Source organism: Falco rusticolus, chromosome 1 (genome assembly GCF_015220075.1).
Source record: "Falco rusticolus isolate bFalRus1 chromosome 1, bFalRus1.pri, whole genome shotgun sequence".
In the NCBI taxonomy this organism is placed as follows: Eukaryota; Metazoa; Chordata; class Aves; order Falconiformes; family Falconidae; genus Falco; species Falco rusticolus.
In genome coordinates this window covers 39,632,346-39,660,001 of record NC_051187.1, presented here as the reverse complement: position 1 = coordinate 39,660,001, position 27,656 = coordinate 39,632,346, and the positions used below count along the sequence as shown (strand labels likewise).

Sequence of the window (27,656 nt, the reverse complement as noted above, 5' to 3'; positions counted from 1 at the left end):
AACATTTATGTTATGCTCCCCAGGACTTCTCTACCTTCATTTCTGGTCCCATTGAATTCCACTTGTCAGGACAGTTGCCTACAACCTTTCTAGTGTTTCACTGGATTTTACTAAACAAATGACAGCTCTCCCACAAGCCATTCAGAATATTAAGACCGCAGTGGCTCTCCCAGATCCTGTCAGGTTTAAAAGTGATGATTGCTATCTACTAGCATAAACTCAAATCAATGGTACAGCAGGTAAAAAACACCAGAGGCTGACATATCTCTGATTTATTGCTTCTGCCATAAAAGCAGTAGGCTCTAAGAGTAGTCAGGGTGAGCAGTGGGAAGAATATAGAGCCCATATTGTTGTAGTATCAACCATATTCCCATCTAAGGACCAAAGCATAAAAGACAGTTTGAGGATCGGCATACATGCTCCTCTAGATCAAGGCAAAACCCCCTACCATGACCAAATATTCAACCTAGGAATATTTTCTGTCCTGTATATAACAAGTTTTACAATAGCAAGTAAAAATAGTGAATGTTTACAAAAGAATTTGCTTAGAAATCATTGTAGAGACTTTAATTTCCATTAACAACAGAGAAAATATAAACAGCAACCTTCTGTTACTTCTGTAACCAAAAATTCCTTTCTAAAATTGTAAACAGAGTTTATAATCTCTTCACTGTTTTTGTCTTCACTTTTTTGCCATCAGTTGTCAAAAGGGCAAAGTTGAGTGTTAAGAATTAATAAACAGAGGGACAGAAAATAATCAACACTATTATACCACTCCATAGACTTGTGCACCCACACCTTGAATACTGTGTGTAGGTTTTGTTCTCTCCTGTCTGAAAATGATTCAGAGAAGAGCAACGTGGTAATCAGGGTACAGAACAGTTCCTGAAAAAGGGAAAATTAGGTTGCGATTCTGAAGACTGGTAAAAGATGAGTGGAGAATATAAAAAAGATTTACAAAATGATGAGTACACAGTAAGGTAGGGACTACAGAGCACCAAATAAGCTAGCAATTGGCAAGTTGAAAAAAAAAACAAACAAAGTAGTAAGAAGTTGTGGTTTTTCACCCATCTGTCTAGGTTGCTGATCTACTCACTACAGAATATTGCACAGACTAGAATTTTACAAGTATTCAGGAGGAAGTTATCCAGGTTCACAGTTAACTACTGACAGTTACCAAATACACAGAAACTACACCTGGTTCAGGGTGTCTGAGGACTGGGAGAGTACTTGTGTTTGTATCTGGAAGAAAGCATCATAGCAATTGTTTTGTTTCTATACTCTTCCCCAGCACCTGCTTTTGACATTACAGAGGTCAAGATACCAATTAAACGGCCCATGGTCTCCCCCCGTGGCTGTTACTACAATGTTTAAAGTGGCATAGACCCAACAGCCCATTTATACAATAGAGTTGTAATTATTTTTCTTTTTTTTTTTTTTTCTTAAGAGAAACAGTAAAGTAAGAATTAATTATTACCCACTATGCACCCTTGATATTGGTAAGTACAAGTCTATTAAGTCACTATGAATCTTCTGGGGAAAGGGATTCACTTTAATTCCAATCAGATGAGGTCCTTACTATGCAATTTCAATTATGGCTAAATTTATTACTCCAGAAAGAAAGCGGCCATGAATCACTGTGCAGGGATGGTATAATTAGTCAGCTTGTTCAACTACTTCAGTACTTTGGTATTTAAGGATTTTCATTATTTTATATTCCTAAAAAAACAAAAACATTTTAAAGGATTTGTTTCATGCTTTTATTGTTCTCTAAAACCGATTAGCAGCAGCAGAAATAATTGAAAGTGCTCATTACGAGGCTATTACAGCAAGCAAACACAGTGGAAGAAAAAGAGGTACTGCAGCTCAAATATAATCCTCAGGGAATGTTTCTATTAGTATTCAGACATGGCTAAGTGAAATATTACCATACATCCAAGAGGGTAGGCCAATTTCTTGGTGCTTTATTTATTTTAAAAGACTCATAGGAGATACATTTTCTGTTTGGGCAAATAAATCAAATGCATAATCATCTCTTCATGAAGAGATGTCAAGAGTTCCTGGCATGGAGTCTCTGTCCAACACTGAACTGTAAGAAGTGACCATTTTAACTAAACTACACAAGAGTTTCAGCGAGCCATTCACACCACCAATTCACTGCTGCTGAGCTGAGCTACTTCTATGTCAACACACTGAGGATTCCACAGTTTTGGATCTTCCCATACAATGATTCTCCAAGTAATATTAACATATTAAGTTACAAACTCCATAACATAGAATAAACTGCATAAGGAGTGTTTGATACTATTTTACATATTTTAACACGTTGACATGCAAAGGTGTTTATCTATCAGCAGAGACTTCTTCAGGTTTCCACACAGATTTAATAACTTCCTTTTCACATAGCAGTCAGCATTCCTGACTGATTTCAGGCCACATTTGGATGCTCTAGGGATTGGTTCAACAGCTGATCAATTCTAAAATTTGCAAAAGCATTCCTGGCAATTCCAGTAGACCTTGGGAAAACTAGAACCTTAAAAAACACCAAAGACCAAAAAGCAATAAAGGAGGAAACAAGGGAAGCTTATTCTCCATGTAATAGATCCAACAGCTTGAAGCTTACACATCTTTTGGAGGTCAAAGAACCTGCCAGTAAAGCAATTACCAACACATCATAAACAAATACAACCACTATAAAAACTAGTTCCCATTTCTCATGCTTGCAGCACGATGCAATGTGCCGAAGCTAAAGGGTGCATGCGCCTGAAAATTTGTCCATTTTTCAAGATTGTGAGAGTCACCTACTAAAACACACAAACACTCCCCCCCCTTCCAATTTCATTGCAACACAAGATCTGTGTTTATCACAACAGCAGGAAAAGGTGGTAGCAGAACCCAAGCATGCTCTGAAAGGGAAATTGACTAAATACATAGAAGTTCCAGGAGAGGGACAGGAGATACAACAGCAATAAGAGAACTGACGAGGTGAGATGAAGAGGTTCACACAGAGATTCTAATGAGCAGGTGGAGGAAATAAAACAGGAAAACCAGACCCCCAAACAAGAAGATAAAAGCAATAGCTTGCTAAGGTACCCATCAAGACTATTCCATGTATTGAAAACATAAACACTAAATGTAACTAAAAACAGAGATAGTAATTAAACTGAGATGTTACATGTCCATGCTTTTTGATGCCTTCCTCATGGTTTTTTTTTCCCCTGTCTACAGGTTTGGTAGAAGGAGAAAACAGGGGATTTATTTGTTTGTTTAGGATTCCCTGATAGATGGCCACTGAACCATGAGTCGAAGATCCAGGATGTGCAAGACATTTTATGCATTTACTGAGCAAGCAAGTAGAAATTCAGTTTTACCCAGCACACATTATTAATTCCGTATCCATGAAGGTGGTCTTACATACTGGAGTACATTGTATTTACTGTTAAACATAACCATGTTTTTCTCTGATATTTACATCTAGAAGCATGAAAGCACTAACTATATGATAGAGCTGAACTAAAGTTACAGTCATTGAGTGCTGTGGAAATGACAGTGATTCTTTTGTGACTGATAGGTTTAAGGTAAATTTCAGAAATTCACTTAACTCACTCAGCAGCTTTGCAACTGAAAGATAAAGTGAAAATATTCAGAAGCGCACTTAAGTGTCACACATACTCCCAGCTTTTACATTGTCATCGTGGCTTGGCACTGGTATCAGTGTTCAAAAAAACAACAAACTTCAGTGTTTCCATTTCCAGAGACTTAAAGCACAGTAATCTACTTCAGATATGTAATAAAATTACTGTAAGCTGTGTACAGGCAAAACCCAAAGTACGCTGGTAAGGGGGAAATACATTTATTGTCAATACTACCAAGTAAACATGCAAAACAAAAAGATGGCATTCTGTTTTATCTTAGAAGGTACAATTTTTTGGCCGTTGTAGCTTGGCACGGGGATTTTACTCAGATAAAATGACAATATTTAAAAAATAAATAACTTCTGTTTGAATAAAAAGATATAGTTTAATTAGCTTTACGTTTGCTACATTTAAACCACATTTAATATTAAATTAACCTATATTAAAATTCTGGACAAAGTATGTTGTGATGATACATAACCTTTACGCATTCATTATAATACATGAAAACATTGAAGTCACAGAGAATTCAAGCAACATTGCAAGAACAGAATTCCAAATGTACACATATACATAGCCACCCAATGCACAGAAAATTAAGCTTAACAAACCACACAATTTCCTATGGCAAAAGTGACATGAAATCTGTTATGGAACAGGATTGAGGATTAGACTCTTTCCAGGAAAGTTATTCCCAAAGCCAAGCTACAAGTGACAATACAGTATCACAATGCATGATGAAAAATGCTTTATCAACACCGAAATTCCCCAGATTTTTCATTTTGTATTTGGCAGTTACTCAGTACTTAGGTTTTAAGATTTTTAGGGGGTTTAAAATCCATCTCACAAAACAGCTGTTTCAGTTAAAGTACAAGACCTCAACCTGATAGTACTAAAAAAGTTTCAACATTCTAGAACTTCAAGGAGATTTTCAGCAAGTTTCTTATATTAAAAAAAAAAAAGCATTCAAGACAATTAAAAAAGAATATTTAAATGATAATATAATATAAAAATGGAACTTCTTCAAACCTATTTTTTTTGTTATTGGGCAACAACTAATCATCACAGGAACATGTCTACTAATAAAAGCAGGTTTGACAAAAAGAAGTCCAATTTGCACATACTCCTGGTTGACAACTTTTGCCGTTACAAGGATGGGATATTTACAAACAAGCAGCATTCAGTGTCTGTGTGCCCTAAGGTTAAAATCCTTTTAACCTTCCAAGAGGCATAAAAACAATGGTCCAGGCCAGTAACGGTACATTTTAAGAAAAAGCAAGACAATACATCACCATTGCAGCACCATGAACTTTGGAACATCCAAAATCATTTCAGAGCACCTGATCCTCAGCTTCCAGCACAAGAAGCCAGAAAACACCACTGTGTAACAAGGACAGAAGACAAACTGAACAACCAGTATTCAGAGCGTAAAGAAAGAAACAAAAAGTAGAAATCTTGGAAGCCACGCATGACTATGCCATCTAACAAACAACAATTGCAGCTACTGATCCACCGTTACAGAAGAAAAATTATAGCTTTGATACCTTTTTGCAAAAAGCTAAGTCATATGTGATTTGGCTAGGACTACCAACATTCACAGACTGCTGTTGAATTCTTCACCTTATTTCTTTGCTTTTGTATATGTAGCGTAGAGATAATCTTGTCAGATTACTTTACATGTTAATACTAAACACCAAATCTTATCTAGACATGAAAAAGCCATAAGGTACTTTATATACTTGCAACCAGCCTCACAGATTGTCTGAACAGACTTTACAAAACAATTTAGCTGCCTCTTTGGGAGAAAGCAAGCTATTCCCACCCACCACTGCAGAACAGACACACACACACACACCCTCCAATAAAAACATCATTTTCATCATTGAAAAGCAGTGAATATTTCAAGACAATTCCAGCAATTAGACAGTCTCATAAGATCTACAGCAAAATCTGTCTTGCCCTAAAGTAGCTTAAAACAGACTTTGATCAAGTGGGAAGCTATAGTCACAACTACAAATAAAATCTTAGAGCCCCATCTTTATTCCAGATAAAAACTACACATTAACATAGACTACAGCCTTAAGACTGTGAAACAAAAATGCAAATTGTACATTTGCATCAAAGCCAAGAATGGTATTGCTATGGCCAAAATTCTATCTTCAGCTCAAACCAGCCATCATAATTAAAAGCCAGTAACAGTGTATCAGCTACAATTAGCTAATACCCCAATTTCTTTCACGACAGGAACTGCTGCTCCTTTTCCAGCTGAAGTTAAAAAGCCACAAGAAGTTAAGAACAGTGGAAGAGAAGCTTATGGATGATAAAACTTAAATAAATCTTTTAAGGAGGAAAAAACCCTAAAATTGCTTATACATTGTCTGCCTCCTCCCAAGAAGAAAACAATTGTCTTCATAAGAAACTCTTCAATTTATATTTTCACTAGATGTTGCCACATTTTCTTAGAACATTCTACAGATACTAACAGGCTAGTAACTTACTTGTAATTATTTTTTTAATTAATTCTCCTTATGCTGTCTTACCTTTAGGACAAGAGAGAAATGAGTGCATCCAGAAATTTGCTCCGGTCTTCTGTTTTCAATTCAATTACTAAAATATGAAATATTTTATTACAAGATGCAAATAACTGAAAGATATACCAGATAATCACACTTAAAGAATAATAATTGTGACTATACTTATTTCTATTCTTAATCAACTTTAAGAAGCAAAAAGAGACACTACTTATTTGGACAAAATGCAAAGCACTTGCTCCTATTTTTCAGTGAACTCAGGTCTCTAGGTGCTTACAACTTGATATAGCAGCCACTTTTAAAATCTAGGCATGTTTCTTTGTATGTTCAACATGCATATGTAAGCACATATGTTAAAAACTGCCTTTTTTAAGCACGGACAAAGATAGGCAAATCTCATTGCACAAGTGCCTCATTTTTCAAACAGACAATAAAGAATGCATCTCGTAACATGAATACCATACTTTGTTTGGCTGCTAAATATAAAGCCCCTCACAGATAACCTCATAGATTTTACACTGAAGTGCACATATGAAAATCATTACCCCACGGGTATGTACATCATCTCAAAAAGATACACAAGCCTGTGCTTGTATTAGTGGTTAATCATATCTGCACATGACAACACTTCGAAAAAAGACTGACAAATAACATACTTTGTGTTATGCTAGGCTCAGGAATAGTGTGTCACATACACACCTTCGATGTTTGCATCTAAGATACAGACAAATGACTATACTGTCTACAGTCATGCTTTATGGAGACTGCGTAAACACTGACCCCTAAAGGACTATTTGGTGAATGAAGCGATAGGCAGCATTACTCACTTGACATGTCAAAATGGTTATGTAAAGTCCTGGAATTGGTACTGTCCGCAGCTCTCTCAAATGCTCTTCCAAAAAAGCTAGAAGAGGAACAGAAAAACAAATAAGCATTACAGAAAAGGATAGATTTACTAAGCTAGAAACATGGAACATTTTCCTTGCTGAGAGTTGAAAATGTCTTCCAGATGTTTTTCATGTGCCTGGTATTCAACATGTACCTCGCTTATTCAAGCGCAAGAATCTTAACATTACAGGGTCTAAGAAATGAAGTCATGGGTCATATAGTGAACTACTGCCTTCTTGTAAGATAAAGAAATAGTTAAGAGGGAGAGGGGAAAAAAACCTTAACCACAACTTGCAAGGAAACTGCGGGACATCTGTATCCTCTCTCAAAATTTCTCATGCATACCATATGAAAAAGCATGTTTTTTAAGGAGGATACAATTCAAATCAACATATTCAGGGTTAAAAAGGTACAGGAAAGACATATTTGCTTCAGAGACAGGAAAAGTCTATAGATAACCTTTAGGAAGAACTTTGAAACAATATGCTTACTTCTTTTTGTCAGAGCTCTCTGTCTCTGGAGGAATCCCCACCATGATCACAGTTCCCTGTTCAACATCCATTGGTGCAGCCATTACCAGTGGCAGCAATTTACAACGCTTGTTTTTTGTCTGGAAGTCAGAAAGACTGTTAGACAAAACTCAGGAAACAATTTAGTTTCAGCTTTGCATGTGAGATACTATTACAAATCTCAATTTAAGGATATCGCTATAATGCGGTTCAACAGAAGACTGTTTCTTTACACAATCTCTTAATCCCCTTCTTTCCTAGAGTAAAGTCACATTAAGGAAAAAAATTCAATTCTTTTCTCCAATCCTGCTTTCCACTGTAACATTGAAATTATGTGGGCAGACAAGATATGATTTACAGTAAAGAAAAAGCTCTTAAAAAAACCGCCACAAACAAAAAAACCCCACAAAACCAGAATTGCAGGTATGGGTATCTAAAAACATGGACCAGGTTTGGGGTTTTTTTTTCGCAAAGATTATTTTATATGAAATACAAAAGGTAAAACATTGACAAACACAGTCTTCACTAGAAATTATTTTCCCCTGTCATATTGTCTTACAGCACTAAGCTGAAAGTTTAACAAGTTTTGTGATTTAATTAATAAAAAATTTTTTCATAATTACAGTAAACAAAATAGAAGCTTGCTTAAAGTGTTCTCTTCTTAAGGTAAATGTTTTGCAGCGAGTTTTAAAAATGCTGTCCTGGTCCTAGTGGCAACCTAGTTATTTATCACATCTAATTTTCAAAATGAGGACAAAGATGCAATCTGGCAAAGATGGATCACCATAAATTTAATTTACAAATTTAGAAGAGCTCACACTGAAGACAGTTCTCAACCTTAATGAATTGTGTAACTAATAGTACAAAAGATAAATGCAATTTAATTTCAGTTGTATTAGTTGTAAAGATCAGAGGATTTTACTCAAACAGACTCTTCAAAGTACACATTTAGTGATATGCTCCCTCAAAACTTACAAAATTACACAAAGGTTTTAGACAGTATCTTAGTAATGAAAATTTCCTAGAACAGCATGCACAGATGTGCTAAAATTATCCAACCAATTAACGGAAAAACATTACTAATATTTTCATATGTTTTTAATAATCATCTGCAAGCATCCAACAGAACAATAACAACTACATAGGCCAGAAGTTTGTTAGTCAAAAGCTTTTGAATTACTTACAGAGCAAACAAATGACTTGAGTAAGTATTTACTAAGCAGGCACAGAGACACTGGTTTGGAAAACAGTTTCACATCTGGTGTGCCCTAGGAAAAGAAGAATTATTTCAATTAAAATTCAGTAAATGGAAGAATCATCTTGGATTGTAATATCTACTGAAAAGTCTAAAAGTTTTGTGTGGCTCAAACAACGCTGAACAAGAAGCATTACAATATTAGTGTTTGAGCTCACCCACGTCCCCCTTTGAGAGGGCTGAATCTTCCTTTGGGAAGTTCAGAGTAGACGTCAATATTGACCCATCAGAGGATAGTACAGTATAAATAAATAGGTTCTTCGGGATGGAGGCATTCTTATTCAATCAAGCAATACGGAAAACAGTGTTATTCAAGTTTGATATAGCCAAATGTAACAGTCAAATGAGACAGCCAAAAACTAGAATTCTGACCTCCATGAGACAGCAATACAGAAAAGGCCCCTGAGAAATTACAAGGTTGGTGCAAATACAGCTGGCCACCGTCTGCTGAATGGCACGTAACTGCTTTTTGGCTAGGTCCAGTCCTTGGTGCAGTTTGTCCAGGTTACCCCTGCAACAGAAAGAATCAAAATAGACACTTTGATATAGAAATAAAGCTTTTCACATAGAAGTGAAATCTAAAAGCTATTCACAGGAATACTTTGATTGTTCTTCACTGACTTATCTAAAAGATGCATTGATCCTTCATAAGTAACCCATGTTGTTCCCTAAATAAAATTCTAAAAGAACAAAGAGATATATTTTCAGTACCTGGAAAGACTGTCCAAAGCTTTAATGAAATTAGTTGTTTCGTGGCCCTCTTTCTCTATATTCTCCATGAGAGAAGCTGTTGCATAAACTATATCACTTGCTGAGAACTTGTTCTTAAAGCCAAAGTGAATGCTGAAGGTCTGAACTCTTAAATCTTTCATTCTGCAAAGCGAAATAAAACCAGTAAAGATTAACATTAGCAATATTATTACCAACACTGACCAGCCATCTCCTCAGTATGTTAATGTTAATAACATGAAGAAAAATCATACCTAACATTTGCATCAAGCCTAGTATTACTTCATCAACCTCAAACCATTTTTCAAACAAGATGCTACACCCCACTCATACAAAAATATTAACTGCATTGAAAAGTATTTTCAGATAAAGCATTTTATTTAAAACAATTTACCCAAACTTGTTTGCAGATTCTTCAATCATTTCCCGAAGATTTTCTTTCAAAGACATGTCCATGGAATTAAACTTCTGTTTCACTTGCTTCAAAGGCAAACTAAAAACAGAAGGAAAAAATACACTGATAGATATGCCAAAAGAAACAAATATTTTCCCTTCCTTTCCTAAGTCTTTTTTAATATTAGATAATTTAGCAAGTTAAGTCTGACTACATTTGTTTACATTCTTTTTTCTTTAATGATTGAAGAGCAATTGTGAAAAAGCATAGGTTACATACCAATCTACTATTCCATAAAGGTATACACATGAAGTATTCTTTGTACACCAAGACACAAGCTGCGTAACTCAACTCTGACACTGCAGCCTACTGAGAGCCCCAAAATCATATTTAAAAACTAACAAGTTTACTCACAAGCTATATTCTCAATATTTTCCCACAATTCATTGAAACAAACGATCTTTTAATCAAGATCCAGATTTTTATAACTTACCCCATGTCAGCCAAAAACTCCTGGAGCCTCTTCTGCCCTTGTACAGACCAAAGCTTAAGGCTCGCAGAGGTATATGAAGTGTTACAGAGACTTTCATATAGAGACCAGTGCTGGTAAAGTGCCAGGCGCAGACTGAACAGGAGTTAGGGCTAATAATTATAAATACATGTATCATTTGAAGTTACAAATAGTAACAAAACCCGCGGAACAGTAAGTTGGTCTTCAGTTGCCCTTATATATTGCGTTGTTGCACTACATAAGACAGAGTTAGAAGCTGCATGTGCATGTAACACAAGACAAGCAACACTGACTTGTAACTCTCTGAAAGGTTAAGTTGAACCCAACTACATGAGCTGTTGAAGTAGGGATTCATGTTCAACAAAACATCCACATTTCCATTTCTTTTAATTCCATTCTCAGCAGCAGAGATGGTGCTGGGATTTATTTCTTTTTCCTAGATAAAAACTGAACTGTGGTTTACAAAGTTCTTTTTCCCCAGACCTTATGCAAGGATACTCATACTCAAATGCTATTCGCATGCAATCAATTGACAGAGAATTTTCTTCATCCTCATTGCGGTGGTTATGGCGAGACACATGACGCTGTAGGATTCCAATATCAGTCACATACTTCATTCTTAAACAGAAACAAACTGTTAAATCACTTTCTTCCCCTGTATTTTTGTTCTTGATTATGAGAATATAAAAATGCTTCCTAAAGTTTACACATCGGTCAGTCAGCAGCCTGAAAAATGTAGATACACCTTTAAAAAAACCCAAATTGTTAAATAATATTTTGTTGACATTCAGCCATACACCCAGGCAACTGAAGCTAAAATAAAACCAATACAGAGGCAGATTGACCAATGAAATTAATTAATTGCATTTATTTCCTTAAAAACATCAGTGTCTACTAACAATAGAACACAAGAATTAATGTCTACACATGTACTACTAGAAATCTGACAGTATCTAGAAGGAAATAAAAACAAGAAAAAAATATCTAAAACTTGTTAACTAGAACTATAAAGGAAGCTGGAGGATACATAACATACACTTTTTTTCCTTTAATAAAACTATACCAAGCTTATGTTTATGTCAACTGCTATTAAACACCAGTTCACAAAATTATAAACTAAAATGAGTTTTAAAAAAATAGTATAAAGTGAGTGGTATAAAAGGAAAATACAGGTTTTTCTAATATATATTTCCATTTTTGGAAGGCATCAGATCACATTCAGTCATTAAGATATTTAATATCACTGTTTATTAATTATCCTGTGCTATATTAATTCCCATACATTTCCTGATCCCTATCAATTGCTATTAGTAACTCCTAAAAAAAATAAATTTAAAAGATAGATTAATAAATAAAACATAACAATAACAAAAGTATATTTAAAAGAAAGTCTTTCTTACTGAGTGATTTTGTCTTGGACCCATTGATCTGTCAGGCCAACAATAGCCCACCTAAAATTGGAAAGAAAAAAAGGGGGAAAAGTTAACAAAAAAAAAATCCAGTACAGTATATTAAATTGTCTAAGCATGTAGCAGAACAAGTCAGAAACACCATTTACCAACAATATGTAGAAGTTAATAACAAATATTTTTCCCCCTTTAACAGATATACACATACAGCACCATCTTCCCTTTTTCCATGCAAAATCTGTTGATTGCCTCTAATTCACACAGATGTGTCCTCCAATTCAAGACATACAAATTCAAGACTCACAAAATAAACTGGAACCTACTACTGAAATCAAATAGATTTGGGAAATCTTGCCTCTTTTTACTAAGGGTTTAAGCTTCTAGCCCTTATGAAAAATGATAACTGAAACATACCACAACATGTCATTCAAATCTTTAGACATTATCCATGCCAGATCAAACATGACCATCGCAGACTACATGAGAGAAAAGCAAAAAGACAGGATAAATAAACACAATACCTTCACCTTGTTAAACAAATTTGCCAAGTACTAGCGTGTTACTAAAGCTCTACAAATCACACTTGTCTGACAATCTGCCAGTGTCTTACTCTCTGAGACACTAAGTAGAAAGAAAAATATCGTATACAGCTCTGCAAACCTGCATTACGTATAAAGCAGCACTTAACAAAGCATAATCAGGCAAGAGGCCAAATGACAGAAGGAACAGTTTGATACCTTAAGTGCTATGTTTGAAATATCCTGATACTTAGACATCAAATAACAATTTTTGTTGTTAGTTCTGGTATGTCTTTTTCCCCCACTGTTAACATCACATTTGCCACTGTGACTCAGTTGGCCATTGCCTGCCACTCTACCAGTATTGTTTCTATGAAGTAATTAATCAACCATAAAATTGGATGTACACAACCAGAAAACATTAAACTGCTAAGTCAAACTACTTATACATATATGACATCTTATATATAACAATAATATAGTTATATTGGGGATTTTTACATTTTATCATAATGTATAAAATTGTTAGATTATTATAACATTGTATTAGATAGAACATTGAATATTGTCCAATTACTTTACTTGGCACATTGTGTTTTTACAGCAAATGACAGTTTATACTTACTGATGTCCCATGGTATTCATATTGCTCATAATCAAAAAGAATTTCTCTTCTGAAAAGGGGAAAAAAACCCACATTTCACTAAGTGGCGACCTGGTCATTGGATCCAATTAAAAATATATGCCAGGAGTTGTGAAATAATATTTAAATTTAATTTTTACAATTAATAAAAAAAATTAAACTTGGGCTAAAAGCTGTTTTTCTGCAATTAGATTTTAGTAGTAACATGGAAAACATACTTAAATGTACTCGTAAAGCAAAAAAGAAACTAGCATTTGAGGAAGGATTTAATAAACTTTTCCTGTCTGATTTGCTCCTGCTCATTGCTATTGACAATAGCGGGACTGTAAAGGAGGAAAACAGAAACACAAATTTCACCCTAAGATAGACAAGATAAGAATACTGCAGCTACTTCAAGTGAAGCAATGCACCAGTTGCTACTCAAATTTATAAATTACTACGTACAGCTATTACCCATTTAAACATTTTATTTTTAGATAGTAAATATCTCTCTCTGCTTTCTGAATAATGTTAGAACTAAAGCATCCTGCAAATCAAGCAGTATATAGTATCATGTTTTTATATTCTCAATAAGATTTTAATCAAAGAAAAGAGAAAGAAGGATACAAGCAACATAAAAAACCCAGTTAAACACACCTGCGTGCCTCCCATTCTCGCCTTTGTCGTCTTTTCATTGTTCTCTCTATTACATCCTGTAAATTAATTTGGATATTGAAAAGCTAGAAAAAAACACTCTGGTAGATTAGCACCTATTCAGATACTTTAATGACTAAGTCTTAATCAAAAAGAAGAATGATTCCTGTTAGTAACATCTAATGACAAAAATATTACTATCAAATATTTTTCCAAGGAAAACACTTTTTATAAAGTCATGGCATCTTTCTGTGCTAGCATTTATTTAGCCCACCTTCACAAATAAGAAGCCCAGCACACAGTACTTTCAACACTAGCAACATTGCATCCTACCATTTCACAACATAAAAACGACACAGAGAAATAAAGATGAGATAATTAACTTTGGCGCAGGGCAGGGGGGAAGGCACTCACTGTATATTTAAGCTCCATAAATAGCATCATCAGCTTGAAAACTCCAACAAGTTAATATTTGTGAAATACTTAACAGATTTGAAAACAGCTTGTGTGTATGCTCTTTATAGATTTTCCTTTAAATTTCTGCTATCTGCTTTTGCTGAATTAGCAACCTTTGTAGATTAGTAGGAAAAAACATACACTCTTAGAATGCCTTTGCATTTAATTGTCTTTTAATATTGCTAGCTTCAAGCCTTTGCTTCCTTGTACAGTACAAATAGAAAATATGCTACAAATAACATATGGCAAATTAAGTTTTTTGTCTACCATAATATACTTCTGTTAGTTTACTGCTACAAGGACAGACAAAATGTATTGCTAACTTATTTTTGAGCTTCTACCTTCTCAAACAATTATTAGGAAAAAAAAAGTTTATATCTAAACAAGTTGTATTGCTAGACTGAAAAGCCCAGAGCACATGATCAGAGATGGATCTTTTTGGTTCACTGGTTACACAATGGCAGCATTACACATAACCTAATCTTGGAACATAATTTTTAAAATCACATGCCATTATTATGATGATGTAAAGTGCACGTAATAAGTGTTTTATTTTCCTTCTTTTCATAATAAAGTAGCAGAAACACACCTCTTGAAAACGTCTACGTTTTTCTGAAGGTTCTGACCCATCACTTTCATTCTCCGAGTCCCCTTCTTCATCCTCTTCATCTCTGAAGATATCATCATAAGCAGGAACATCAAGATCATCATCTTGTTTAACTAATAGCTTAATCTAGCAATAAAAAGGAAAACTATTTAAAATAAAGTATCGTATTTAGTGATTACAACACATTTCAAATGACCAAGAAGAATACTTCAGATGCTTAGTAAGAGAAACTAAAAATTCATTTTGGCTGTGATAGATTCCTGGCATAACTAAAATATTGCTTTGTAATATAAAGACCACACTTATACAAAATTAAGAGTAAAAAATTTATTTCTTTGTTACAGCACTACTGAAAAAAATACAATTTTTTTTGCTTGTTGATGTTGTCAAATACTCTGTGCTTAATATTCAAATTCTAGGTGTTGCTAGATGCTGAGAGTACATGATACATTCTGGAGGATGTTTATGCTCCAATTTGTAGCAGTTTGATTTATAGCAACAGGATTAACAGGTGCTTACTACTGACATCAGACTGCTAACGGTATATATTTTATTACTGAAAACAATTTTTTTCTGATTATGTCCGTTACTACTGCAAATATCCATTAATACTGCTTCCTGACCTACTAGCTAACACTGCAAGCAGTTTTGCAAAACAAAGAAAAGCACTACACCACCCATCACAGTGTGAAGATTTTTATTGTGAAAGAAATGTATTTACCTGTGTGTCATTGTAAACATTCACTACATGGATAGGTCTGTGGCTGTCACATACGAAAAAAGAAACATCCTCTTCAGGCTGCAAGATCTCCAGAAGGTCAACGTTGGCACCGCAATTAATAAAAACAAAATATTTGAACTGCAACCAAAAGAAAAAAAGAAGAAAAAAAGAGAATGCTTTTTACTTAAATTAGCAGGAAACACAGAAAACAGGAAACGTCTTTACAAAACCTCCAAAGCAGTCATCATTGCAAAAACTTGTATTTCTGTTCTGATAGTTGATGTCTGAGGAGGAAAAAGAATTTCTAAGATACAACACCAAATTCAGGGATGTTGAACACCAAATATCACCACCTTTTATATCTCAAAATATGCACAAACTTAATTTTACTCTATCAAAATCATAGCACATTAATTTGAGCTGATATAAAAAACTTGACAAGTTTGTTATTGGTATGTTAACACTTAACCACTGTTTTGAGGTAACCAGTAATAATAATTAGTTTAAAAGCTGACATTTTAAGTTGGGGAAAGGGAAGAAGCGCATATCTATACAAGATGAGCTGCAATTTAAGAAGTTTCCAGTATTTTTTCACCTGATCTTTATGCTCAAGAAAGGCAGTTTCAAGTTCTTGCCATCCAGATACTGGGACGAGCGTATACTGCACATGATCACATTGAAACAAAGCCTGAAATGAAGCAAATGGCTGTTAGCAGAGATGAGGGAAAATTTCTTATACAGTGCTCGAATTCTACGTCATACTAATCTTTATTTTGAAGACATCTGAAATAACAAATCTACATGAACTCTGGGAGAATGACTTGCCAACGTGCAGTGTCATAACTCATGGAAAAATTAAGTTAGAAAACAGATTAAACCTTCACTCTTCCCTCAGTTCAAACCAATTAAAAGGATCTCAAAGCACTTATTCTTTTATTGTTAGCCTATAGTGATAATAAACAAAGACTTACTTGGAGTATTTTACAAGCACATAATGCATCAACATCTGAAGCAACAAGAAGCAGAACCCGCTGCAAAAGTAACAGAGTAACAGTATTAGCATAGGTATCAACGTGAAACATGTAGCTCACTGTGAGACCGTAAAGTAAGAAATGTAGGCAGTGATCACAATAAGCATAAAACAGGATTGCTTTTGAATGGTCTCTGCAACCAAAATAAGCCAATTTTTGTTCCTGTAAACATAAACAATCCCACATACCCAAAATACATCAGCTGCTTCGAGGAAACTAGTATTCAGACTCCTACGAACCACACATAGTCAGCCCTACACACGCTAGTCAGCCCTACAACTATTTTCATCGCGTCTAGAAAGGCCTATGTTTTCAGTGTGGAATCTGGAACAGGTTTTACTGAAGAAAATCTGTAGCAAAAATAGGAGCAAGGCAACTCTTGAAATAACCCTCGTTAAGGCAAACAAATTTATCTGGTGTCTTTTTCAGTGCTGGGGGTAGTGGTGGTGCTGAGATTTTGCTCACAGCTGGGGAAGGTGAGGGAAATGCTTTCCATTGCACAGTCCATAATACAGTTTCACAGGTAGAAATGCTAAAAAAATACCCAACAGAAGCTTTATCACTTTAGTGTACACATCCACTCTGAACAAAGTTAAGCAAACTGTGGGTTAAAAATGAAAGTAGCCCACCAGACCTGCGACAAGAAACCCTGCAAAAGAAACCTCAAAGACGGAATGCAAGACTCGGTGTCGGAGGAAAAAACCCCACACCATCAAACTTGTTAAAAAAATATAAAGGAGGAAAACAAATCTAGAGGTGTCTTGGTTAAACAAAGCTCCACAAGAATACCCGAAGTACTTGGGTACTGTAATGGATTTGGAGGCGAACTGTCTGGGCTGGCGGGCAGGACCGCAGCCCTCACCGCGGCCCGGGGCCTTCTGTCCGCCCGCCGGCGGCGTTCCGGCAGCCCCGGGGACGCGGGCACCCCACCCCCGCCGCCCCCCGAGGAGCGCAGCGCCTCAGCCGCCGCCGCCACCCCCACAGCGGGCCCCTACTCCGCTCCCCGAGGCGGCCGGAACCGGCACAGCCCCACGGGGAGCGGACTGAGGCAGATAGCTCCGCCCGCCGCCGGGACGTCCCGGGGTGTCACCGCTCCCTCCCTGGCCGCGACCAGCTGCCCGTACCTGGCTGACAATCACATCGTAAAACTCCCGACGGCAGTCGGAGACAAACATGGCGGCGGCAACCAAGCGGCGGCGGAACAGCGGCAAACTCGGCTCGCCCTCACTCAAACTGGGCGCCAAATCACTGCCCCTTCCTATTGGTCTACTCGTCACGGTGCGCGGGCCAATGGAAAAGCGGCTGTCCCTTCTTCGCAGAGCGGATTGGGCGAAGTGCACAACTCGTTCCGGGTTTTCGCCAATGGGATTGAGAGAAAGGAGTTAGCAACACGTGTGGCTAGCCAATCCCAGGAGCATCTCAGCTGGAAGCACCGTATCGGCTTTTGTTGCTATGTCCGCCATCTTTGCCGCGGGCGAATTGTTTGTTTTGCCCTTTACATGAGCCCGGCGAAGGGGCGGCGGGGGCCGCATCAACACTCTGTGACTGAAGAGGGGCCAAGCGGCCAGAAAAGCCTCCCACAACGGCCACATCGGCAGAGCCGCCACCACCCCTTCTGCCCTCACACGAAATGGCCACCGAGGGGGGCGGGAGCCGCGTGGCACGCCGGGAGGGCAGAGCGGCGGGGGCGGGCCGTGGGGTGGGGCCGGCGGCGGCGGGCAGAGCCCCGTCAGGCGAGAGAGCGGCGCGGCCTGGTCCCGCCCCGCTGAGGCTTGTGGGGAGCCCGAGCACGGCCGCTCCGCGCCGCAGCGCCGCCGCCATGGTGAGGCCTGCGGGAAGTGCCGAGTCACGGCGGGCGGGCGGGCGGTTGGTTCGCGCTCCGCCAAGGCCTGTGCGGAAGCCGGCAGTGGTGCGGAGCGCCGGGCTGAGGGCGGGGGTCGGCGTCTCCCCGCGGGGCGCGGGCCGGGGCCGTGCCCGGCCGCCCCCTCCGCGGCGCCTGGGGGCGCGCTGCCGCCGTGTCTCGCCGCCTGGCGCTCGGAGCGGCCGTGAGGGGAGCGGGGCGGCGCGGCCTGGCGGGCAGCGGCCGGCGGCTCTCGGCGGGGCTGCCTTGCCTCGGTTCGGCAGGCCGCGACGAGCCGGGGGGGCCGCTAACGCCGCCTCCTCGCCTGTGCTTCCCCCTCCAGTTCTCCTTCAACATGTTCGACCACCCCATCCCGCGGGTCTTCCAGAACCGCTTCTCAACCCAGTACCGCTGCTTCTCCGTGTCCATGCTTGCCGGGCCGAATGACAGGTCAGATGTGGAGAAAGGCGGGAAGAGTATGTGCATGTTTTATTTTAACTAATAACCTGTTGGAAGAGTGTTTAGGAACAATTCCGAGCCGTGCAGCTTGTGGCCAGACCCGCAGGAGCCGCGGTGCCGGCTGCGGCTGGGCCCGGGTGGGCCGAAGGGAGGAGGAGGCCACGGCCCTCATTGCCTTCTTGTGTAATTAAACAGCTGACGGAGTGAGTCCAGCTTTATGAGCATTGGAACACAGTCTTCTCTCTTACAGCCCCCTGTTAAAATCGTAGGTCAATAATAAGCCGTGGGAATTTATGATTAAACACTTCCCCCCACCACCATCCCTTTATTTTTGTACCTCACTCAGCTTGAACAAAGAGAATTGATCGACCAACTTCGTTTTCAGGCTGTCAGACTAATGCTATGTTGTTTTAAATTAGCATCGATTTCAGAGCACTTGTAAGCCCCCCAAAAGTTACCTTCAGGAAACGTCCTCTAGTGCTAGGTATTGTAAAACCTTGTCTTCCCTTTTATCCAGATTAAATTCTGGAATATCCGTGCTAGCAGGTGTATTTGTCAGGACCGGTTCTACTGAAATCTCTCACTCGAAAATGAATTTGTAGATTTTACAGTCTCCTTTTTTACGAGAAGAATTTAGAGAGAGGAATGATAAAATTGTATGTTATGGACTCTTTGTATACACATACTTTTCCTAATCTTACATTTTTCCTCATTTCTGCAGTAATTATGCCACCATCGGCTTTGGATCAACTCAGTAAGTGAATATTTTATTCTGGAATAATAACATTAGAAATAATAAGCAAAGGCGTAAGGAAATACTGCATTATTTATCTATTAAAATCTGAATTAAATAGAGAATATGAGACTCATTAGTTCAAAAAATGTATTTTGTTTGTCAGAATTAATGGGGTGTGTCTGTCTTCAAACATAGACATCTGAAGTGTTCAGCTGCCTGAGGCATGAATCAATATTTAATAACTTAATAGTGTATTCAGTATAATGGTTACAGTTAAAGTTATAGTTGAATAGAAATAACTAGAGTCCGAAATAAATTCACTGAGTATTTATTAAGGCAGGAAAGCAAAAACAGCACTGGGCAGCCGGGGGTTTGCAGCTCCATCCAGGCTCACAAATTCTGACAAGTAACACAGCCCTTTTATCCTCAGCTTCAAGGCTGGTTTAAGCAAGCAGTTATGCTCTCAGTCCCATAGCAAGAAGCTGTATATTACAAAACTAATCTATTTTTACACTAAGGTCTAAACAAAGACAAAAGTTGTCATAGTAACATGACATTATGGTTTAACATTTGCCTTGAGAAGGTACATCTTGCAACCTCATGGTTAACAGTTAACTCTTTTCTTGCCAGACAGAACGTTCTCAAATCTGTTGCAGCAAGATCATTCCTTTTGTTAAAACCCAATTTGATCAGCAAATTACCCTTAGTTACTTATGACAGTTAATCTAGTAAATTATTGTTCTGGATGCTGTTGTCTGGAGAAAAATCTGTTTTAAAGACAAAGTAAGTTATATTTAACTTAAAATGGGGAAAGAGATAACTGAATCAATAGTGTAGATTGGTTTTATTGGCCTTTTTAACTAAGTCCTCCCCCTCCCCAGCTCTGAGTTTTAGCCTTAATAAAATTTATTTGAGAAATTCTTTCAGTCAGGATTTAATTTTAAAATAAACAGGGCCTGTTAAAATTCATTAGGTAGGAGAGCACAAGGACATAACAATAATAGATTCCTCTGCTAATATGCGCTGCCAGCTCATCTCTGAGCTTGAGAAAATGTTGGAGAGGCATTTAAAGCTCTTAAGTGCAATGGCAATACAGTATTTTTGTATCTGCATGCTCTCCTGGATTTATAGTTTTGAGCAATTGGAAAAATGTGAGGGGAATCCTCTCCTATAGTTGGGCCCATTCTCTTGCTAACGTTGAGGCTCTGAAAGCTTCGGAAGTCTGTTAGTGGCTTTTAACAAATCTTTTTTTCTCCTTTCCCACCAGGCCGACTTAATATTACTTACCCGATGCTGTTTAAGCTGACCAATAAAAATTCAGACCGAATGACACACTGTGGAGTGCTTGAATTTGTGGCCGATGAGGGCATATGTTACCTTCCACACTGGGTGAGTTGTCTCATGCTGAACTGCCAAAACCTGAAGAGTAGGATTAGTGGGCTGCCAGTTTAATATTGAAGAGGCAGAATGTTTCCTGAAAGCATGTGTCTTTTCTAGTCATGTTCCTACATCAGCTTTCAGTCACAGCTCAGGTTTCCCTCAGTGAGAGTTTTAACTAAGCAAGCCAAGCAGACTGCTTTTTAAGATGCAGCTGACTTCTTCCTGAAATTAAACCGTTGTAAACTGGAGCATTTCAAGGAAGATGGTGGCCCCAGCAAAAATAGGTATATGCAAGGAAAACATCACTCATGTTGATAGTTCTCTGGATTTTTGTTTTTGTTCTTGCAGATGATGCAGAACTTGCTGCTGGAAGAGGGGGGCCTGGTGCAAGTGGAAAGCGTTAATCTTCAAGTTGCTACTTACTCAAAATTTCAGCCACAGAGTCCAGATTTTCTTGACATCACCAATCCCAAAGCTGTGTATCCTTCCTATTCAGTTATGGAGTAGCGGACAAAAGTTTTCTCCCAAACTGGAATGATGGAGCAGAACTAACTTTTCAGGTGTGGCTCATGCTCTTCCAGTATTAGGTAACTTCTGAAAACAGAAAGGATGGAGAGCATATGTACAGAGATGTTGCCAACTGCTGGCAGAAAGAGTAGGCTGGAGTGAATGAATCTTGGCTTTGAGTCCAATGAGTTTGGGTGTCCCTTAGAAGATCTTGTACACCCTAATATTTACTAAAAGGCTGTCTACAGTACTCCTGACTTTTAAACCACGTTTCGGATACCAAGGATCAGTTTTATAACATAGTAACTTTAAATCTTTGATGTTGCATTGAAAACAAATGTTTCATCTTAACATACTGCAAAGATTAGAAAATGCCCTGAGAAACTTCGCTTGTCTGACTACTGGGGATGTTATTGCCATCAACTACAATGAAAAGGTACAGTATACAAGTACACCAGTCTGTGCAAGTTTTGTTTGGATGTCATCAATTTAAGGAAAAAAATTCTACCCATGTGAAAAAAAGTACACTATATTTCAGTAGATGTGACTGCATAAGTACTTCGACTACATCTTGTGAATAGGTTATATAGATGAGTGGGTTTGGCAGCACATGTGCACATTTGATCACTCTGTGTTGTAGACTAAGCTCGGTTGTCGGATGTTGGTGCTAAAACAATCAATGCAGAGCTGTGTGGTGTTGTTGACATGCAATCCCAGATGTTAGATTTCACAATTGGTTTTATATTGGAGGAAAAAAGGGGTCAGTGAAGTTTTCTGAGTGGCTGTTTAGACTTCTTTTTGATTCGTGAGACAATAAATTTTCATGCTGTTGATGATGTTTTTACAAGTCGAGGGACAGAGTTCATCCTAAATTCAGAATTTGTTTTCAAAACTGCAGGTTGAGGCACAGTGAGAGTGCAGCAAGGCACAGTAAAAGGTAGTTACTCTAGCTCCAGCATATAGTAATCTTCTGAGTTAAAAAATCTTTGTGCCGTGGTTCTGTAGAGACCCTGCAGTATTCAGTGCCCAACCTGAAAGAACACTTATTTCAATTTTCTTGAAGCTGTCTGAATGAAAGGAAGGGTTTAGATACAATTTTCTTGGGTATAAGTTGAGCTCTTTCATGTGCAATCTTAAAATATTCTTTACTGTTTCAGATCTATGAGCTTCGGGTAATGGAGACCAAACCAGATAAGGCTGTGTCTATCATCGAATGCGATATGAATGTAAGTTAAAGCAGATGTGGAAGGTTTGCTTTTACTGTGTCCTTCCCGAAAGGGGAGGAGGGCATCTCATTCAGTGATAGCGCTGTACCCTGTGCACCTCTAATGCTGCAGGAGAGGTAAAATCGGATGAGATAGGGAAGACGACTCGTCTGAGGGTACCCTGTCTACCTTTGCGACCACCTCTGTGGTCTCAAGCTGCATCATCAGGTGACTGTAGTGCCTAGGAGTTTAGTGTTTAGCTTCAATGTGGTTTATAATCTGAGTTTTATTTAATAGCCTTGTCTTGATTCAAACTCTGGTGACATTGTGGGGTGCTGGTTTATTGCTCTGTTTCAATGACATGCTAAAACTCATTCCTGAAAGGCTTAGTCTTTTTTAGTTTTGAGTTAAAATGTTTCAACACGCAAACCAGTTCTTTCTAGATCAAAATGGAGTGATTGGGGAGTTTTGAGGAATACTATTGCAAAGCTTATGATTAAAAGAAAAATAGCAGTCATGCTTATTTTCATGGTTCTTGTGTAAATAGGTGGATTTTGATGCTCCTTTGGGATACAAGGAACCAGAAAGAAGTGCACAACATGAAGAGACCGCGGTATGTTAAACTTCTGGTTTTCAGCAGCGTATTCCATAGAAGTCAGCCTTTCTTGTGACGGAGCAGTGAGCGCCAACACAAATTTTTTCCCTGAAACAATTTCTTAAGGCTGAACTTTACTTACCAGATGCTTTTGCTCGTGTTACTTAGGAAGTGGTTGTTTACCAACTCTTGATTTTGGAAAGGGATTGTTCTGAAGTTTTGTTTGATCAGAAATATGTGGAACTGTTTTCACATATTCTGCATATCAGAACGTGAGCTAACTTGTTTTTTCCCTTCACAGGATGTTGAAGCAGACCATAGTGGATATGTGAGTGACATAGGATTTCGTGTAAGTCCCCTGTTCCTGCTGGTTTCTGAATGTTGTGAAATGGTAAGGTAAAGTTGTCCCAAACAACCACACCGCACTAGTACCTGTTTTTAGAGGTGCTCATCATTTAACTGGCAAGTATCTGTGTACGTTTTGTGGTGCTTACAGCCAGTAACAGTACTATTTGCTGTCCTTAAAAGGGCAGTCTATAAATGGGGAACTGAAACACACTCCTACCCGCAGGGTTCATCAGCTTATATGTACCAAAAAGAAACATGCTGAATCAAATAATTAAATAAAAATGATAATAAGATTTCACAGACAATAGTACCCCTGTGCAGTGTGCTTTCAAATACAAGACACAGTTAAATTAAAACTTGTTACGTATACACAGGCATTCTCTGGTTCTGGGAACAGATTGGATGGCAAGAAGAAAGGTGTTGAGCCTAGTCCATCGCCAATTAAACCAGGAGACATTCGAAGGTATGTCTGTTTCATTCAGTTGTCAGTGAGTGAAGGGTCAATGTTTGAGTGGCCTTTGGTTGGTTGGGGGTTTTCTTCTGCTCCTGCAATATAAACAGCTAATTTTGTTAAAAATTTGCATTTAGAAAAAAAATAATCTAATCATCTAGACTGACTGTGATGTCCCTGACTACTTGAGGTGGAGATCCTAAGTTAATGTTGCCTAAATTCAATCTTAACTCTGGTTCTATAGAACACATGTAGGGAAAGGCAGCAGGTCTAGACTGGGCTGGTGAGCTGGATCAGGTGATGCACAGAACCCTGCCAACTTTCTAAAGTGATATTTGGCGTAGGGTGAAGCCTTCTTTGAGTTGGGTGGGTAACCAAAGCCAAGCCATGTGTGGGTTTGTTGGCAGTTTGGTTTTGTTGTTGGGTTTTTGGTGGGTTTTTTATTGGAAGGAAACTTAGAAAGTTTATAGACTTAGTGGAAATGTGCAGGGATGTGATTCATGTGGTGGTCTGTCATTTACACCTGTCATAATACAAATTGAACCCATGTGGAAAAAGCACGTCCATGACCCTGTGGAAACCACAGGCTACGTGGAAAGGTGACCACAACCATTCTTCTACAGCAGCTCCAGTATTTGATTATTTACTTCATGCAATGTATGCCTGCCTTCAGAAAATAATTCAGTGGTTTATCTATAGAATTATTTGGTAATGAAAATTTGCAGCCAGTGTTGGCACAATACTGATGGACGTAGAATAGGTCTCACTGTGTTCACTTGGATGGTAGGTATAAATGTTCTTTCATGATATTTTTGTGCTTCTTTTCCAGAGGAATACCCAACTATGACTTCAAGATTGGTAGAATCACATTCATTAGAAACTCACGTCCGCTAGTTAAGAAGGTTGAAGAGGTAAAAGTGGGATCCTTCCCAATTTTGCACAGAATTAGAACATTGGAACTACTGTCCCACTTTGTGGTTCCTCTCCATATTTGATTTTTCAGAGCAGGATTCTGTTAAAAAGTGGTTTGAGTTAGGTGAAAGCAAACTCCAATTCCCTTGCTTACTAACATTAACAGATTGACCTAAATATAAGTTTAGTAAGCCAGCACATACTTGTTTCAGTTAGCTGAAAGATCACTGAAATGCTCATGTTTTATTTTCAGGAAGAAAGTGGTTAATATGTAGATTCAGGATGTGAAATGTCTACAGTCAGTTGCTGCCTTGATGGAATGTTCTTTCTAACAGTTGTTCAGCTTTCATCACACGCAAGCAGCAAGTAGAGGTAACACCCTTTTTTTTTTTCCAGGATGAATCTGGAAGCCGGTTTATTGCCTTTTCAGGAGAAGGCCAGTCCCTGCGCAAAAAGGGAAGAAAACCCTAAGCTGTGGTACCTTCAGTCAGCTAGGAGGAAAATAAAGTAACAATTGCAGCATATTGGATCTTAGTTATTGCAGTTGAGAGGAGAGGTTGTTCTGCAATGCAGGAGAACGCTTTCATTGGTCTAGGTTTCATGTTTAAAACTGGAGCTGTCAAACTTGTCTTAATTTTCAGTTGAAAATTAAGTTCTAGGAATTTTAAAGGAGTGTTTTGTATGTGTGTAAGAGGGGAAAGTAGATCCCAGATAAACCTGAGAAGCAAACCCCAGTTCTGCCTTAGTAAAAGGTCTGATTCTTAGACTACATCCTCCCTTCTTACATCCTGAGTGGTGGTGGTGGTCTCGTGCTGTGTTTGGCATTTTCCTCCCTCTCTGTGTTCTGCCACAGTTTCAGGTAAACTTTTTGGTGTGGTGCAGAGGAATGCTAGCACTCGGCTGTGCAGGGCTTCTCTGCAGGGAGCGTCTTCGATCTTCACTCAGGTGTTGGGGTTTAGGAATCGTTCTGAGTAATCCCCTGAACTTGCTTTTCATAGCCGTAATGAATAACATGCCTTTCGTACTAGCAGTGTAACAGCACGTGTAGGAGAGGCGACCCCGGGTTCTCTGCCGGGCGCTGCCGAGGGGGGACGGAACTGTGGTGTCCCGCGGTGTCGGGGGGCAACCGGTGCGGCTTCCCAGGTGCCGGCGTGGCGTTCCCGGGCTGCCGCCCCTCTGCTCGGCCCAGTAAAGGTGCCTCGGTAACTCCCGTGCGGCTCCGGTGTGGTCATTGCGGAAAGAACCCGGGGCGGTGAGGGCAGCCGGAGCGGTCACATGGCGCCCGGGGGCGGGGCGGCGAGGCAGGTGTTTGTGTCGCCCTTCGCCATTGGCCGGGCCGTGGCGCTCTCAGAGCGGCGCGGGGATTCGCTGCGGGGCGGCGGCCCTGCGGCGCGGGCAGCATGGCGGGCGGCGGGAGCTGGCGGGTGAGCGGGGTGCGGGGCGGCGGGGGCTGAGGGGCCGCCATGGCGGCGCGGCTCAGCCCGGCCTCTGTGTCCGCCCGCAGCCGCCGCGGCCGTGCGAGGACTACTGGTGGGAGTGGAAGCACTGCCGCGGGCTGCGCCACGCCTTCCACCACTACTACGCGCACGGGGAGCTGCCGGCCTGCGGCCGCTGGCGGGACGACTACGAGGCCTGCCGCGCCTGGGAGAGCGGCCGCGCCGCCGCCGCCCAGGTACCGGGCCTGCGGGGGGGCTGGGGGCCCTGCCGGGCCTGGGGCGGCCTTGCCGTCCCGCGGGGGCGCTCATGGTGTTCGGCTGCACCGGCTCCTGCGCGCCGTTGTGTCGGTACCCTGCGTGGCAGCAGGGGGTCCCTTCGTCGCGCCCAGCGCTGCGCCCATACAGGCAAAGAAGCGTCCGGGGGCTGCGGCAGGGCAGCCGCCCCAGTCCCGGGGCGCGGGAGGAGCGGAGCCCTTCAGCTGCCTTCAGCCTCCCGGTGCGGCTTCTGGCGGTTCCATTCAGCACGGAGGAGTCGGAGGCTGAACGCAAACGGGACACAGCTAACAGCCTGCATCCTGGCTCATTTAGAGATCGTTTGGCACTTGCCTTTAAGCATGCTAAAGCTTGTTTTCTCTCAGATAGTCACAGCAGGAAATAAGCTCTTGAAGACCGGACCATCTACCACTACCGTGGTAATTTATTTATTTTTCTCCCTCCTGTATTTCAGGAAGCTTTGTGCAACAGTGAAAGAGCTCGAGTTATGGAAAAACAGAAACACGCTCCAGTGTGGAAGCTCAGGAAGAGCCCACCACCTGACTGGTATCTTCCACTTGACAAAGACAAACCAAATTAGAGAAATTGTTTTGCTCTTTGCTCAGTCATGTAATACACAATGCAAAATTATGCTGGTGTCGGGTTTTTTTCTTCCGTGTCATCTTGAAATTATACAGCCACAGCTCTTCCCTGCAGTAATTTAGTACTCATTCAAAAATACTGAGAATTTATTGAAACATCTGGTGTTTTTTAAAGGGAGAACTGAGGTGTTTGATTTGATTGTGATCTTTTACTACTGTCTTACACTTCAGGATTTCATCTCAGCAACTCAGCAGACAGCTTCCACGTTAGCGCATATGCTATCTAGCTCCTTTTGCTAGACAAGGACCTCTTCCCCTGCCAGCCGATGCTGTGCACTTTTGGAACAAGGTACCCACCTCAGGCTTGCCAGATGGGAAAATAAAAGCAAGCTGGGATTCCTCCCTGCCAGTTCAGAGCAATCACAACCACTGGCATTTAAAAGGCATTTCCCAGATTCACGAT

At 39.8% G+C, this 27,656-nt stretch overlaps 3 protein-coding genes across 4 annotated transcripts; 2 read left to right on the top strand and 1 right to left on the bottom strand.

Moving 5' to 3' along the window:
• Positions 1–3,223: 3,223 nt before the first annotated feature.
• On the bottom strand, positions 3,224–18,062 carry CDC45 (cell division cycle 45). The gene is made up of 19 exons (XM_037375581.1): positions 17,595–18,062; positions 16,411–16,470; positions 16,035–16,127; positions 15,440–15,577; positions 14,701–14,844; positions 13,659–13,714; positions 13,005–13,053; positions 12,276–12,337; positions 11,853–11,903; positions 10,951–11,070; positions 10,435–10,566; positions 9,942–10,040; positions 9,530–9,691; positions 9,191–9,329; positions 8,748–8,831; positions 7,546–7,664; positions 6,994–7,070; positions 6,176–6,242; positions 3,224–5,015 (listed from the first exon to the last, which is right to left on the bottom strand). Exons 1-18 carry the CDS (start codon positions 17,643–17,645, stop codon positions 6,178–6,180), a joined length of 1,701 nt encoding a protein of 566 aa, XP_037231478.1. The 5' UTR covers positions 17,646–18,062; the 3' UTR covers positions 3,224–5,015; positions 6,176–6,177.
• A 94-nt stretch (positions 18,063–18,156) lies between these two features.
• UFD1 (ubiquitin recognition factor in ER associated degradation 1) lies at positions 18,157–25,635 on the top strand. Of its 2 annotated transcripts, XM_037375598.1 has the most exons (12): positions 18,157–18,292; positions 18,654–18,786; positions 19,491–19,523; positions 20,773–20,894; positions 21,234–21,364; positions 21,756–21,828; positions 22,550–22,618; positions 23,145–23,210; positions 23,494–23,541; positions 23,915–24,003; positions 24,821–24,902; positions 25,300–25,635. In XM_037375598.1, the coding sequence occupies exons 1-12, from the start codon at positions 18,290–18,292 to the stop codon at positions 25,372–25,374; spliced, it is 924 nt and encodes a 307-aa protein (XP_037231495.1). In that variant the 5' UTR covers positions 18,157–18,289; the 3' UTR covers positions 25,375–25,635. The 2 variants fall into 2 exon arrangements, with proteins under 2 accessions (XP_037231495.1, XP_037231505.1); XM_037375608.1 differs by lacking the exon at positions 18,157–18,292 and having other exon boundaries at positions 18,654–18,760.
• A 520-nt stretch (positions 25,636–26,155) lies between these two features.
• C1H22orf39 (chromosome 1 C22orf39 homolog) lies at positions 26,156–27,242 on the top strand. The gene is made up of 3 exons (XM_037375649.1): positions 26,156–26,327; positions 26,408–26,575; positions 27,067–27,242. Exons 1-3 carry the CDS (start codon positions 26,304–26,306, stop codon positions 27,190–27,192), a joined length of 318 nt encoding a protein of 105 aa, XP_037231546.1. The 5' UTR covers positions 26,156–26,303; the 3' UTR covers positions 27,193–27,242.
• Positions 27,243–27,656: the final 414 nt, after the last annotated feature.

Bases quoted from the DNA above. Each gene is read 5' to 3' on its own strand.
- CDC45 (XM_037375581.1), bottom strand. From the start codon at position 17,645: ATGTTTGTCTCCGACTGCCGTCGGGAGTTTTACGATGTGATTGTCAGC. The intron at 13,715-14,700 runs GTGTGTTTCTGC...ATTAATTTACAG, and splicing joins AACGTAGACGTTTTCAAGAG to GATGTAATAGAGAGAACAAT. The intron at 12,338-13,004 runs GTAAGTATAAAC...TCTCTCATGTAG, and splicing joins ATGAATACCATGGGACATCA to TCTGCGATGGTCATGTTTGA.
- UFD1 (XM_037375598.1), top strand. The intron at 19,524-20,772 runs GTAAGTGAATAT...CTTTCCCACCAG, and splicing joins ATCGGCTTTGGATCAACTCA to GCCGACTTAATATTACTTAC. The intron at 21,829-22,549 runs GTACAGTATACA...TTACTGTTTCAG, and splicing joins CCATCAACTACAATGAAAAG to ATCTATGAGCTTCGGGTAAT.
- C1H22orf39 (XM_037375649.1), top strand. From the start codon at position 26,304: ATGGCGGGCGGCGGGAGCTGGCGG. The intron at 26,328-26,407 runs GTGAGCGGGGTG...GTCCGCCCGCAG, and splicing joins CGGGCGGCGGGAGCTGGCGG to CCGCCGCGGCCGTGCGAGGA. The intron at 26,576-27,066 runs GTACCGGGCCTG...CCTGTATTTCAG, and splicing joins GCCGCGCCGCCGCCGCCCAG to GAAGCTTTGTGCAACAGTGA.